General features: G+C 46.8%; 1 protein-coding gene across 1 annotated transcript in view; it reads left to right on the top strand.

Moving 5' to 3' along the window:
• PKD1 (polycystin 1, transient receptor potential channel interacting) overlaps positions 1-16076 on the top strand; it is a 1742473-nt gene that overhangs the window by 1199109 nt on the left and 527288 nt on the right. Inside the window, exon 29 of the mRNA XM_069647332.1 lies at positions 94-304. Coding sequence (XP_069503433.1) covers positions 94-304 — 211 coding nt within the window. The remainder of the gene's footprint in view (positions 1-93; positions 305-16076) is intronic.

Here is a 16076-nt window from a genome sequence, read left to right as displayed (position 1 = left end):
GTTTTAAACCCATAACTGGATACCTGGGTATGCGGGGCGTTGAAGAAGAACTCAGAGCTGAGCATGGTTACTCACTACTTTTTCTTTCCTCAGGTGAGTCAGAACTCAGGAAGTTCTCCCGCATCTTTGTGGCTGAGTTGCAGAGGGGCCTATCTGAAAAGCATGTTTGGCTCTCCATGTGGGACCGGCCTCCCCGCAGCCGCTTCACCCGCGTCCAGAGAGCCACCTGTTGCTGGCTGCTGATCTTCCTCTTTTTCTGCGTGAACGCTGTCTGGTATGGTGTTGTGAGTGACAGCAGACACAGGTATGGAGCATTTTGTCCCTAAGGTATAGCTGCGAGGCAGTTCAGCTAGTCACTACAGTAGTTTTCCACTCTGCATGCAAACCCTTTGTGGATTACAGAACAAAGCTTCAATCCTTTGCATGATGACAGTACATGATGTCAAGTTAAAAAGCTAGGTGATGTACCAAGTCAACCAGATGAAAAATGTATGGTTTGTAAATAAATGATACAAATTGTTATTTAGAAAGGGTGAAAACATTATTATAATAGATATCGTCTTGCCACCTAGAGAACAAATTATAAATGAGTATAATATTGTTATCAGTCTTGCACGATTGCTTGATATTTGTTTATTCTCAAAAACCTCTTAGCCTGGTTAGGAATACTACATGATGTTGCATATTAGAACAGGGCAGTATAATTAAACTGTGGCACTAGTGAATACAGGATGTCTGTCACCTGCTCCTCTATGCCTAATCCTGTTCAGAGCACAGTTAGATGCACTAGCCATTTGTACTTTACTAGTGTGGTCGTGTATGCAAACCTGTGCACAACCGTTGCATCTATGCCATAATTGAAATTAACATCTACAATGCCTTGATGCTGTCACCTTACTAATTCTTGCTTCCGGAATGGGCAAAACAGGGAACCAACTATACCTGTTGGGAGCTGTCCACACAATGTGTAGGATAAACAAGCTCTCTGATTGTGGTGAGGACATGCTTTCAAAGGGGTTGCCCCTTGTCTGTAGTCCAATATCTTCAATGAACAATATATGGTAAACTCCCTGCGTAGTATGTCAAACTGAGATGTAGGACAGCTTAACCACAAAGGACTGCCTTGAACAACGGGTACACAGTACAATAACCCTATGCAATGTTGTACTAGTAGACAATATACTCGGATACAATTAGAAGACATATGTGGATTTCAGGAATAACACAGAAACCATACAAATAATAATCCTTATAAAATGGCATGATACTGTTGGCTTCCTAGATGTGTAATATGTGCCTATCCCTGCCCACTAGAGAAAGAGAGAGTTGGATATCAGGCAAAGAAGAAAATATGCACTGTACTGAAGATTACCCAAGCTTACAGAGCAGGGTGTCTTGATTCCATCATAGATGCAGAGGCGAGCATTATGCTTCAGCTTCCTTTATTCTACTCTGCAGATTTAAATCTTAACGTTTTTCAAAACTATTTTTTTTCTTCTTTTCTTTTTGTAACATCATTTAAACAAAATAAAAACAGAACATGCCATCAAAACTCGGGTCTCTGGTAGTCCATTAGTCCATTTCCTCCCACTGGGCCCTATTAGTCACTTGCAGCCCAGGTCCTTTCCTCTTCTTTTGATGCCTTCCAACTAAAATTCGTAAACCAACAATCAACACACTCTGCAGACAACTTGCTGCGGTTGAACTCGAATCGTTCTGCACCATCTGCCATCGGTCTGTGCTGGCGACCCAACTATTGACACACCATCACCTCTCGGCGCTCATCCCACCTTCTGGTCATTACCTGCCAAAAAAGGATCACATTAGGGAGGGAATAAAATTTGCAATGTTCACCAAAATTGCTGACAACCAACATCACAGTATAGCCCATATAGTACTTGTGCAAAATGGGTGGGATAATGCTTGCCTATGTGTCTTTAATAAAATCAAGACTCCCTGAAGCTTGGGTAATCTTCATTCTGTGTCAAGACCGGAGGCAAGTATTATGCATGTTCATAGCTGTGCACCATGGGCGATGCTACGCTGGACACTGGCTTGAAATAAAAACTCTTAAAAGTAGCATCGTTTGACCAATCTTTCACTCAATCTCTTGCAGACTAGCTCCGGCGCTAAAGGCTTGAGATGCCATGGCGCCCCTCATTGAGTGTGCATCAAACCGTATCACATGTATGCCTGCTAGGGTCATGACTTTACGCACCCATCTAGCTATAGTCACAGCTGCTACTGCCTGTTTTCCTATACATTATGAGCAGCTGAGATACGCACAGCGATCTCACTTCGCTCGTCCTAGCTTTGTACTCCATAATACAATTAGCCACGCACAAGTTTGGCTGATCTGGAAAATATGAATATGAGATAACCAAAGAGTGACACTTCATTCATTTTGCGATAGTGAACGTCACCCCCTCTGGGTAGAAAGCTATCCTAACCACTTCCAGCGTCTTCACATCTGCTACTCTCCTACAGGACACCAGACACAGCAGCATAGCAAGTTTCCCTGACAACTGCTGATCTGATGGGTCTCAAATCTGTGGCCGATCTACAAAGAGCCGTAAAACTAAATTGACATCCCACAGGTGAGCGTACTTCGGAGCATTCTCACCACTGCCGGGAGTTTGACTACCGGAGCCCCCTTCACTGGCTCATGACCAGCTGAAATGGCTGACCTGTTAACACCTAAGGTCTGAAATGCTTTGCCCCCTTTTGCGAGTGAGCCCAGAAAATTCAGTGCCTGTACTACAGGGGCCGAACGGGATGTATATTGCGCTGGCTGCAATATAAACCCCTGTGAATGGATTGTGTCCTCCTACGTATTCCTCATCTTGTGATATCTCCATATCCAGCTTTAGCTGCTTCGGAATTATTTTCCAGCAGAGGGCGCTGCACGTCGATGCCTATCGACTTGATGTCCCTCGAGGCCCTCCGTCTCGGTGTCGACTTCATCGATGGTATACAGTGCGCGCAGTGACCATTGGCTTCAGTTTTGTTTTTCCGCGAGAAATCAGCGCACTTCAGTTCCTTGACTAAGAAACCTTATGTTTTGTGGAAATGGCAATGGTGTTGGCATCATGACTCGATGAAAAAAATGCCACGACTGTGGGGCGAAAATGTCCTTTACAGACCCCCATCGGGTGTGTCTATGGTGCCTGGGATTCTCTCATTCAACTTCGGAGTGTGGGTCCTGCCTATCGATGACATCAAAGGCCCTGATAGAGCATAAAGGCAAACTAGCTGCAGGTACGTCCCATAAATCCCCTTCGACAACACCCTCGAAAAGGCGTTCCTCTGATGAGTGGAGAGATGACGATCCTCATCGGAAAAAAGCAAAAAGGTCCCGATCATGCAGTGGCTCACACCACTCGCCATTTTCCTCACGGCAGTTAAATGAAAAGGCGCCACAATCGCCATCTTCGTCATCGAGTTCCTCCCCGGAAAGGGTCTCGTGCCCGACCAAATCGGCCTCACCGGCCAAGTGAGAGAAGTTCAGACTGAAGATGCTCGAAGTATTTCAGAAAGTGGCCTCGATCCCCTCGAAGAAAGGTGAGAGCCATGCCAGTGTCGACAAACATGGCAAAAAGAAGGCAAGGGACAAAACCTGTGCGTCCTCGGACCGGGTGTCCAATAGAAGTAAAAATCCCTCGACACCACAGCTGTCGAAGCTGTCAGTGTCAAAGGCGTTGAAGACTTTGGCACCTTTGTCGACGCAAGTCCCAAAATCCTCAAAGCATGTCGAGAAAACATACACTCCACTGCCAAGGAAGGTTTTTTCAAATCCCTTTCCTCAATTTATGAGGATGATGAACCATCTTCAGATGAATCTCAACCATTTGGATTGCAGTATGGGACACATAATGTTCCAGAGGTTTTAATTAATGAGGGCTCGACACCCTGCAATCTGCAAGTGGGTTGCACACTTCTCCAGAAATAGAGTTTGGCAGGCCAGATCCCTCAGACCATGCCGTAGATCTTACAGACAACTGATGTCTAGAGTGATAGAATATCTGGGATGGAGTAGGCCTGCACCACTTTTTGAGCAGAATGACCTGACTGATATTTTGGACAAGGGACCCCAGGAGAACCCTATTCTATGATTCCATGTAGCTCTGCAAATGAGGGTTAATGCCAACTGGGAGACACTGGAGTTACTTCCAGCTGTGAACAAAATACTAACCAGTAAGTACAGTGTGTCAAGTAGTGACCCGTACTACCTAACAAAACATCCAACTCCTGAAACTTGGTAGTTCAGGCTGCCACTTCTACATCCAGACAACAGGCATACCCAACTAACCCCGCGGACAGAGATGACAAGCATTATGACGCTTGGGCTAGAAAGGTTTTCTCTGCGGGGGTGGAGGGGAGTATGGCCCTGAAATCAGAAAATGCTATGTGTGCACTAGCCAAGTTCACTTTCACATTATGGGATTGTAAAGCGATGGGGGCTGAACATATCCCTGAAGGGCAAGAACAAGACAGTTTTTTAAACATTGGGCCTCATTACACAGTAGGCCGTAAGGGTTTACCGGTACCGGTAAGGGCACTGGTACCGGTAAACCCTTACCGCCTTACTACAAGGTCCCTTTGCGGGACCCGACCTTAACGGCTGGTTTAGACCAGCTGTTAAAGTTGGGACCCACAAAGGGACCTTGGTGCTAATTACGGTACCGCAATTTGCGGTACCGTAATTAGCCCCTTCCCCATTCCCATTGAGCCCTATGGGGCAAAAATGGGAATGGGGAATGGCCATGGAGAAAGGGGGAATTACCGCTCCGCCAACCTCGGAATATGGTGGTAATTCCCGTCAACTGTGGGAAAGAAATGATGTGAAAATCCCTCCAGAATGGTCTCGACTCTGCGGACAGTATCAGCAGAGCAATGGCGGATAGCACTGTAACGCGCAGATTTGCCTGGTTGAGAAAGTTCAGATTTGCTCCAAATGTACAGTCTAGACTTCTTAACATGCCCTTTGACAGCATTCATTTATGTGGCAGCAAGGCTGACAAGAGCCTGTAGAAGGTCCAGACCTCCAAAGCTGCAGCCAAATCCCTTGGCGCAGCAATCAGACAGCCACCTACTCGCCCCACTGGTACAGCTTTGAGGGGCAGGTCCTTTTGCTACTACTCCTCAATTGGAAGAGGGTGAGGACTGTCGAATCAAAGAGGTCAGAAAAGATCCCCCCCCCGGTGGATGTGGAAGAGGTGCGAAGACTGCCCAGGCAGGGGCTGCTTTACTTTCAGTCGCTGAATCAGGTGCCTCAAAACCTCTCTGAGGTCTTACTCCATTAGACCCCGTTGGAAGGCAGATTCTCACAGCATCTGAAAGAGTGGCAGTGTATTACTTCAGATTCATGGGCATTGGAAACAGTTGCCCAGGGTTACTGCCTTCTCTTTTTATGAAGGCCTCGGGATCATCCACCGGGGACCAGCTCATTCAAAATTCCAGATCCGCTCCTAATGCAGGAATGTTTGACCCTGCCAGTGAAAGGTGCTATAGAAGCGCTACCTGTAGCGGAGAGGAACAAGGGTTGGTACTCCCCTTACTTTCTAATATCCAAGAAGGATGGAGGATTGAGACTCATCTTGGACTTAAGAGACTTGAACAAGTTCCTCAGGAAGGACAAGTTCAAGATGGTTATCACAGGTTCAAGACAGGTTACCCTGTCTCAGATACTTCAGACCCTCCAGCATGTTTCAGGACTCGATGGTATGATTGGACCTTCAGGATGCTTGCTTTCATGTGCCAATCCATCCCAAGCACAGAATGTACCTGAGGTTCACCGTTGGTGGTTCTTATTAACAGCTTCGAGTTCAGCCATTTAGGCTGACCTCTGCCCGAGGGTTTACACCAAGTGGATGGCGGTGATGGTAGCGAGTTTCGGGAGAGGGGGGGATTCACTTCTACCCCTACATGGACGATTGGCTGATCAGGATAAGTTCCCCAAACAGGCCCTCGAACATCTCAGCTCCACCTGTCGCTCGCTCCACAGTCTGGACTTCTCCCTTAACTACAAGTAGTCCCACATGATACCATCTCAAAGGCTCCAATTCATTGGGGCTGTCCTGGAAGCTTCCTTTGGGAAAAGCCTTGCCACCCGAGATGAGGGCTCAAGAAATTCTGCAGATGGTCATGAAATTCCAAAATGTCCAGAGTCTTCTGGCCTTCGATTTTCGGATGCTGCTCGGCCTAATGGCATCCTGCATTTTCCTGTGCCAGAGGCTCACCTGAGAATGAGATCCCTCCAATGGGCTCTCAGGAGTCAATGGACACAATTATCAAGGAAAAATGTCAGACCTCCTTCAGGTTCCAAGCAGAGTAGCACAAGATCTGCTGTGGTGGACCTACCAAGAAAACATTCTGAAAGTAGAACCTTTTTGGCAGCCATGGCCAGAGATAATTGTAGTGACGGGCACCTCACCCACGGGATGGGGAGTCCACACCAACGATCAGACAATCAGCGGTCATCTGTCGGAGTCCAAACTACACATCAATCTTTTGGAGCCGAGGGCGATCAGACTAGCACTGAAGGCCTTTCTGCCCTCTGTAAGGGGAAAGAATGTCCTGATAATAACGGACAATACAGTGGCCATGTACTACCTCAACAAGAGAGGAGGCATAGGGTCACTACCACTATGCAGAAAAACAATGCAGCTCTGGTACTGGGCAATTCAAGAAGGAATCTCTCTATTGGCAGTTCACCTAGCCAGAGAGGAGAACACGGCGGCGGATGCTCTGAGCAGGCAGAGCACAGTCTCCCACGTGTGAGAACTAGCTCAGGAAGTCCTTCAGGAGATCTTCGCCCTTTGGGGAACCTCTCAAGTAGATTTGTTTGTGACCAGTGCCAACAGGAAGTGCGAACTGTACTACTGCAGGGAATTTCCCCCAAGAGGAGCTCTAGGGGATGCATTCGTAGTGGACTGTGAGTTACGCCTTCTGTACGTGTTTCCTCCAGCCCCTGTCATTCCTCACATAAACAGGAGGTTCGGGAAACCCATGAACCTAATTGCTCCAGATTGGGTCAGGAGGATGTGGTTCTCTGACCTGTTGGACAGTATACAGTGTTTATATCAAATCCTTTATATTGAATGCCCATATCTCTAATATTTTATCTTGAAAACCTTTATAGTGAATGCATTTAAGGGTGCAGTAAAGGCTTAAATATTTTTGTGAAATGGTTGGTGGGCTTTTAGGGGTTGGAAACAGGGGTTTTGGGGGGCACTGCCCCAAAAAACAAAATAAAAAGTGCCTTCACTATAAAATTTTTCTAGATAAAATATTCGAGATATGTACATTCAATATAAAATATTTCAATATAAAGACATGTAACCCCTCTGGACATGTCCATGTGCCCTCCAATGCGTCTTCCACAAAGAGAGGACCTTCTCCTGTGAGAGGAGGGATGGGTTCTCCATCCAGAGGTCAAGACTCTCAACCTCCACGCATGGTTTCTTAGAGGTTGAGATATACGGATTGGGACCTTCCGGACGACGTAATGGAGATTTTGCTTTCAGCCAGAAGGCCAGCAACGAAGTCCTTGTACCACTGCCGTTGGAACAAGTTCTGCAGCTGGTGCAGGGATAATAATGTGGACCATTTTACATGCAGTACACCTATGCTGTAATCATTCTTGTTACACCTGGCTAATCTGGGGCTCCAGGTTGGTGCAATTTAAGGGTATCTGGCCACACTATCTATTTTTAAACAATCCTCTGAAGAGTTATCTTTCTTCAAGATTCCACTGGTTATACAATTCTTGAAAGGGTTGACAAATGTCTTTCCTCCGGTCCCCCTTCAAGTCCCGATTTGGTATCTCAACCTAGTTCTAAAATTCCTAATGTGTGCTCCACTTGAGCCTATCCACTCCTGTCCTTTAAAAATGTTGACCTTAAACACCATTCTTTTAGTAGCCCTTACATCAGCCCCTATGGTGAGTGAACTTCAAGCCTTGTCCTGCAAGCCTGCTCACACAGTATTGTTTAAGGGTCCTTCAGGTTCTACCAAAAATTATGTCTGCTTTTCATTTAACTCAAAAAATCATTTTACCCTCTTTCGATTCGCCACCTCATCCTCGAAAGGAAGAGGAGAGGCTACACAGGCTTGACCCAAAACATACACATAGTTTCTACATTTCCAGAATGTCTAAATTAAGACAGGATGATCAACTGTTTATTGGATATACGGGCCATAAATTGGGTATGGCGGTTTCAAAACACACCTTATCTAGGTGGACTTACCTTGCAATTTCTGAATACTACATTTTAGCTGGAAAAGATCCCCCTGAGGGTCTCAGAGCACATTCGACCAGGGGCATGGCTACTTCATCTGCCTTACAGAGGGGAGTCCCAATTCAGAATATTTGTTCTGCGGCCACATGGTCCTCACACCACACATTCACCAAGCACTATAGTCTGGACTCTTCCTCAGGCCAGGAAGGTGTTTTGGGGAAGGCAGTGTTACATTCTGTACACATAGGCCAATAGGAACCCCTAAATTCTAATTTCAAACGGAAAATTCTGACTACCTCCTCCAGAAATACAAACACTGCTCTGGGAGTCTATCATAAAATGAGGAATACGTGGGAGTACACAATCCATTCGAAGAACAATTTACTTACCTGTGGTAAAGTTCTTTCAACTGGATGTTCCTCCCACGTATTCCTCATCGCCCCTCTCAGCCTACCCCATAGTTGAATTTCCATGTTATTACGGTTTACTCCATTTCAGGGTGAGGAGCTGTCGGGCGTAGGATAAACTAACACGCGTACAAATCGGAACTGAAGCCGACGGTCGCTGCGCGCGCTTTTTACCATTGATGATGTCGACACCAAGACAGAGGCCCTCGAGGGACATCAAGTCGACAGGCATCGACGCACAGTGCTCCCTGCTGGAAAAGATTTCTGAAGTAGCTAAAGCTGGATATGGAGATATTATAAGATGAGGAATATGTGGGAGGATACAATCCATTCGAAGAACAAGTTACTTACCTGTGGTAACGTTCTTTCGACTGGATGTTCCTCACACATATTCCTCATCATATGATATCTCCATATCCAGCTTTAGCTATGATAAGATGAGGAATACATGGTAGGAACATCCAGTCAAAAAAACGTTACCACGGGTAAGTAATTTGTTCATCTCTTCCATGCAGAATTTATAGCTCCCTAGGCTAGTGGCGGCCCACGATTGTTTGATAAACTCGACAGCCGGTCCCGAAATGCCTGGCAGACTCCATCTGCACCCAACACCCTGCACTCCAGTAGAGGTAGTTGCTCCATCCTCATCAAAGGATGATAATTCCCAAACAGATCTGTCCAGTGAGGAATCATTCATGGGAAATCCAAGGAAAATTCCATCAGACCTTGAAACCAAGCTTGCAACTCACAGCTATGAGCTACTTTCACTGCCTCTGCTTTCTCCCGGCATATTTTCACCAAAGTTCTGGGCAACAGCATGAAAGGGGGGGAAGCGTAGTGTACTGCGCCTACCCATGACTGTAGAAATGTGTCCGCCGCTAAGGCTTCCGGATCCAGTCTACGGCTGAAGCATCTGTCTAACTGTCTGTTCAATCTGGATGCAAACAGGTCTGTGACCAGAGAGCCCCAAAGGGCCGCTATCTGCATCAATATGCTCCTGTGTAGCATCCAGTCACTAGATTCATGCCAATAGCGGGAGTTCCAATCCACTACCACATTCTGAACCCCTGGAAGATATTCCTCCATCACTGAGATCTTGCGGTCGAGGCTGTAATGCCAGAAGTCTTTCATAAACTCTACTAACATCCTGGACCTGGTGCCTCCCAGGTGATTGATATTTCTCACTGCTGAGATGTTGTCCATACTGAGTAGAAAACAACACTCTGTCTTGTCTCCTGCGAAAGCCTTCCCTGCGAATGAGCCTGCTAGGAACTCTAGGCAATTGATGTGAAGGATCAGCTCTTCTTGCAACCACTTGCTGCCTGTTTCTAACTTCCCCCATCTTGCGCCCTAGCGGGCTCTGCTTGCGTCCAACTCTATGACTAGTTCCGGGATGTCTCCAAAGGTCGTACCCCTGTTCCAATCCTCCATGTTTTGGAGCCACCACTCTAACCCTGACCTCCCTTCCTGATCGAAGGTTACCAGCTAATGGTACCCAGTCCCTCCTGGAGGTGACAGATCTTTAATCTCTGAAGCGCCCTGTAAAGCAAAGGTCTGTAAAAAATGCTTGAATGCAGGCACTCAAGAAGACCGGCAATCCTTGCCAGCACTCGCAACAATAGCATGGTGTTCGCTAATGCTGCTCACAACTCCTTTTTTATCGCTCACATCTTGAGTGCTGGGAATTGCAGGGTCTCCCTTGTGGTATCTACTATGAAACCCAGAAACTCCATGTGCCACCTGGGAACGAGCTTGGACTTCTCATGATTGCTCAGGAAGCACAAAGACCTAAGGTGCTGAGATGCCCACTGCACCTGATCTAATAGTGCTTGCTTGCTTGCATCTAGTTAAAGTATGATTCTCATGCCTCTCTTCCTCATGGATGTAGCTACCGGTCTCATAATTTTTGTGAAAGCACAGGGCGCTAAAGCGAGTCCAAAGGGGAGGCACTTGAACTGCCACACTTGCTCGCCCCATGAGAAACTCAACTACCTGCGGTGCCCTTTTGCGACTGGGATTGTCAGATAAGTGTCCTTCAAGTCTATCCTCACCAGCCAGTCCCCTTTCCGGAGAATGTCTCTGAGCCGGTGAACTCCTGCCTTCTGTAAATCAGCCACCCATTGAGTTCCTTCATATTGATGACGGTCCTCACTTTTTACTTCTTGTGGACCAGACACATGCTGCTGAGGAAAACTGGTGACACGCTCTTGCTGCGCTCTATCGCCCCTTTGCTGGCTAAATGCTGCAGTTCCCCCTCTAGGAGCTTGCTCTACTCCTGTGCGTGCACTGGCCGTCTGGTCTGGCCCTCTGTAAGAGCTCTGCAGTAAATGCCAAAATGAACTCCAACACTGCTTGAAGCAGCCAGGCGTCGCTGGAAAGTCTTCTTCATTCATGTCCTTTCTGAGGTCCCTGGAGGCCTTGGATACAAACGTAATCATTTTGGGATCAAGCTCCTGGGTCTCCTCTGCTTTCCCGGAAGCTCCGGCCAGGGGGGTATTCCGACTGCATGCACAGTCATTTCTTCTTCTCTTCTTTTCTTCTCAGTCAGTTTGCGCTATCTCTGCGCCATGTATGAAGCCAATCTTGCTGATGGCAACCAATCGTTAGAGCTGGGGTGCACAATCGATTCTGGATCGAACATGTCCGCCAGCTCGTCTTTGGGCTCTTTTAGGTGCTTCTCCTTTGTCTTTCTTTTCCCACTTTTTGATCTAAACATGGATTGTGAGTCTGATATATCGGACTCTGGTGAAGAGTCGCCATCCCCCATATTCTGCACCGCTGGGGAAGGTGGTAATAAGCTTGGCACGGTCGATCAGGCTTTCTTTTTGTCTCCTTCAATTGACCCGGGGGAGTCTAAGAGGCCTTCCTCTTACAGGTCTGATCTCTCCCCTTGAGGTTCTTCTTTATGAGGCTGACTAGAGGACGTGCTGTCATCAATATCAGTGCCTTTTTTATCAAGGCCATCCTCAATCAAGCACTCCGGTGCCTCCAATCTCTCCTGCATGGGCCACACCCCTTGGGTCACAGAGTTGACTAGGGAATCCCTTAATACCCTTTTAAAACTGAGGGTCAGATCTTTATCTTTGTCAACTAATACTTGATCTGGGCTTCCTTCACTCCCGTCATCTGACTCCATATTGTGAGTCTCAATAACGACCACCAAATGTACCTGGGTACCTGAACACAGCAGGGTGAATGGGACGTCCTCTGCAATGGTATGATCACTGAAGTCATTGCTGTAATGTTTCTGCTGAACTTATCTTTACAGTTCACTAGAGCTCGTGATTGCCAGCTGCTCCTTGGCTGGAGTCTATATGGGCTCCTAAGTATGGGAAGCACGGTGCTTTGCTGCACTCCATTCTGTTCACCGAAATGCTCAGCCTACTTTCTGTATCCTCTGTGTCTGGAGCCTTGAGCCTGCTGATCTGCGTGGCTTGTATCACCTGCAGGGTTCACTCAGTGATAAAGGCAGCCTGGCACTTGCTGCTACCCCGCTTTGATTCCGGAAAGTAATGTTTTATGAATCACCTGCCGGCCCGAGAGACAACCTCTACCTCCACTCTGGTGAAAATGTATGTGCAGCACACGCCTGTGTGAGCGTTCCCAACGCCTTGCACTTCACGTAGAACTATGAATGCGCGTGCAGCCATGGCAATGACGGTAGGCACCCCAAACCCAGCCGTGCCTTCTCGGTCCTAAATGCAATGGAGCGCGTCCGGTGGCTCTCACTGTGTGCTCGATTCTCACAGATCCGGCTGCGCCATTAACAAAAAGCTGACACGGTACAAGAAAATCTTTCTAGCCTGTGTGTATACAATGAGCGCCATGCGTGCTACTAATACCAATCATAAACGCTGTACATACACCTTGCAAACAGTTCAAAATACACAGTGCAAACAGTTTAAAACACACTGCCCATGACAGAGCATTCACAGTCTGGAAAAACATGCAATAAGTATTTGAAATAAGCTCCCAAATGATAGAGCAAGTAAAAGTGGCACTTAACATCGTGCAGAGCAGAAAAAGAAGAGGAAAGGACCTGGGAAGGAAGTGACTAATATGGCCCAGAGGTAGGAAATGGACTAATGGACTAACAGAGACCCGAGTTTTGATGGGATGCCCAGTTCAGTTCTGTTTTTATTGTGTTTGGATGATGGTACAAAAGAAAAAGAATACAAGTTTTGAAAAAAGCAAAGATTCAACCATGCTGAAGAGTAGTTTAAAGCAAGTTGAAGCATAATGCTTGCCTCCAGTCTTGACATAGAATTCAGTGGTCTTCAGAGACAATTGCATTGCCATTATCCATGCTGCAGTGGACATCACTTTATTTCTTAGTACCTGTCCCAAACACCATTGAAAACTGCCAGTTTTCTTGCAATGCTCCTTGTAAATAGCTAACACTAATTGTTGGAATGTATTTAAACATTAATACCTTCAGCTGCATCAAGGGCCTTAATGCCGGGCCCCTGGTGCGGTTACCGAATGATCAAGTCTACCAGCATGGGTATTATTGCTATTATCACCCTGGGGCAATGTCCGGAGAGGCTAATGTTTTTTGAAAAACGGACCTCGGCATGTGTGGGATTCGCAATGGAGGCTGTCATAGAAATCAAAGATGGGCTTCACAGAGAGCCTGTCTTCCAGTTCTATGATGCGTTAGGAACAGCTGGAGGAAGTGCCCAGCGAAGAACTGGAAGCTGAGGCCACCAGTGAAGGTAAGTTAGGGTGTGGTGTAAGGAAGGCATGGTATCAAACAGTAAGACAGACACAAGTGATCACAGTTCAAGGGTGTTTATTGAACTTCAATTGGGTTTGGAAAACACCTATCTAATCCTAAATCTAAAGATGGGAGCAAACGACGACCATCAAATAATAATAACGCACTCCAAGACAAGTCTGTCAAAATAAAAGGGCCTATATTAATAAACCTATTGCCAATCCTTACTTCTAATGACAAATAATGTGGGAAACAATGTTTGTGCAAAAGAAAAGTGTTCACAAAATGATGTGTCAGGATAGTCAAGCCATCGGCTTCCGTTCCACACATTTTCAGCATGGGACAATACAGCACACTTGAGCTCAGCACACTCTCTGGCTTCTCTAGCACAAGGATGCTGTTCAAGACTTTAACATCAGGGCCTTCTGTGCCAAAGTCTCTTTGCTATTCAAAGTCTCTTATTTCAGAGGGCCTGATGCAACACGACACATTAAAGTTCCTTTCCTCTCAGGATTTTCACTTATACAACTTCTCAGGTGATTTACTGTTCACCCCGGGTCCCCCTCCGCCAGGCTCAGAACCACTTTAACACAAAACCTTCAATTTGTCTTCCTCTGCTGGGCTTGGACCAAATTCATGTACTTTTCCAAACTTTCTCTACTTCATCAAAATCGAAGACTTTCAATTGTGCACAGGATTTAGGGTGACCCGTCGCAGGACCCCTTTGAATCACATTTATTTGTTCTCTTTCAATGGGTCTCCCTCCGCCAGACTCGGGCCAAATGTATCTACTTTTGTCACTTCTCAACTGGAAACCTCACAGATTCCTTCGATGGACCACCTGCGCTGTGCTGGACCGCACTGTCAAAAGGTATTGTAGCTTGCTTTAAAGTTCAATCACTCATCAGCAGTTCAACTTCACTTTCGTCTTTTATCACACACGTTTTAACAATGATCGTTCCAGTGCACGCCATACAATGTTGCTGCTTGGAACCCTGGCTTCAACAGAGATCGCTCTTGTATCGGTCTCCCCAACTCACTGGCTGTGTTGATTTCACTGAAGCACCTTTGTTATTGGAGCAAGGATGGTACCACGGTGGCTGGTGATTCTCCCTGGCTTGATTATTGACACGGGAGGGCCCCGGGTATCTCCGACACACAATGCAGGATTCTTCAGCCTGGTTTCCTGGTCTTATGCTTTCTATTCTCGAGGTCTCTGGAAAGTAATGGTTCCTTGTCAAAAAGGTCAAGGGAATTTCCCTCCTTGCGATCCCGTTCGGTTTTGCCGTCTTTACACTCTTGTTGAGCTGCCGTCTCGAAACTGCTGTTTCCTCATGTGCTTTGCCTCGCTCAGAGTGTGCTTGTGTGCTCTGCCTTTTATCCGTGTGGGGAAGTGTAATGGAAGTCAGGTGTGTGTGAAGGTCAATAATTGCCTGACCATTGTATTGGGACGCGTCTGGTATACGGCTCAGGTGTTAGTCTGTTTTCTCTCATAGCTGGTTGTCCATGAGAAAGTGTTTGCGTTGTAAAGGGGGGGAGGGTTAGGGGTGGTAGAGTTCCTAAATATCCTACCTGGTAGGATGGGGTAAAGGTGTTGCAAGGAAGGGGATACCGCGTCTCACCATCCGGTGTCTCACTCCCACTCCCTGAAGACCCCTCACCCAGCATAAGAAGAGGACTCTTGTAGCCATTTCTGAGGATCAGCGTTGGAGCCAAGTATCCTGTGTAGAAGAGTAACTGACTGAAGATCCATGGACGACTCCCGAAGAGGCCTGGCTTCCCTTCCTGTGTTTGGCCCGGTGAAGCCCTGCTAGACTACCTGATCTGCAAAGGCCCTCTGTGGTGCTTCAACCCTTGGACTAGTGGGACCAACTAGTCCCCAGTGGGATACCTCACCAGAAGCATTGCAGTTTATCGTTTTTGTCTGGAACTTCAGTGGTCACCATTTCATGCCACACATCGCCTCCCTGCCAAGTTTCAGCTTCCCAGCATCAAAGGATTCTGCTTTGAAAGGTCTTCTTCAACCGTGACTGGAGAGACGCCAGCTGTCGCCCGTGTGCAGTAGCCATCTTTGGATCTCACCTTCCCCCATATCGTTAACCTCAAGCTCTTTCTTTAAATGTGCATTGTAAATGTAGAATCAAAGGGGTGAGTCTGGTATTGGCGGGGCAGGAGGTTCTAGAGTCTTGGGCATGTCTTCTGGTTCTTTGTTTCCTGAACCAGCATGGTATAACTGTGAAGGTTGTCTATGATCCGCTTGTTGGGCTATGTAAGACGGGAGATCACTTCACTGATGACATATGAGCCGTGCCATCTGACCAATAGTTTATTTTGGCTGGTGGGGAGTGAAACCATCACCATGTGCCCTACTTGGAAAGTGCATAATCTGTTGTCTTTGTTGGATGTCTTCACCTGCCGTGTCTGGGCTTCTTGCAGGTAAATTCAGACTAATCTGCACATTTGTTCCATAAATTCATGTATATTTCTCACCATTGGATGGTGGTTGGTTTATTGGCTTTCTGGCCCATCCCATTTCTCCTGCATGCAATCAACACAACTACAACTCATCGCAAGGGTTACGGCCGTAAACCAACTCAAACAGCGAGTAGCCTGTAAATGACTGTGGTGTTTTTTTCTGGATAGCAAGTAGAGTCCAAGAGTCCAGGTTGTCCCAATTGTGTCTCTCTTCAGCAACCAGCTTCCTTAGAATAT

This window comes from Ambystoma mexicanum, chromosome 2q (genome assembly GCF_040938575.1).
Source record: "Ambystoma mexicanum isolate Mex_15411 chromosome 2q, UKY_AmexF1_1, whole genome shotgun sequence".
In the NCBI taxonomy this organism is placed as follows: Eukaryota; Metazoa; Chordata; class Amphibia; order Caudata; family Ambystomatidae; genus Ambystoma; species Ambystoma mexicanum.
This window is presented reverse-complemented; position numbering and strand designations above follow the sequence as displayed.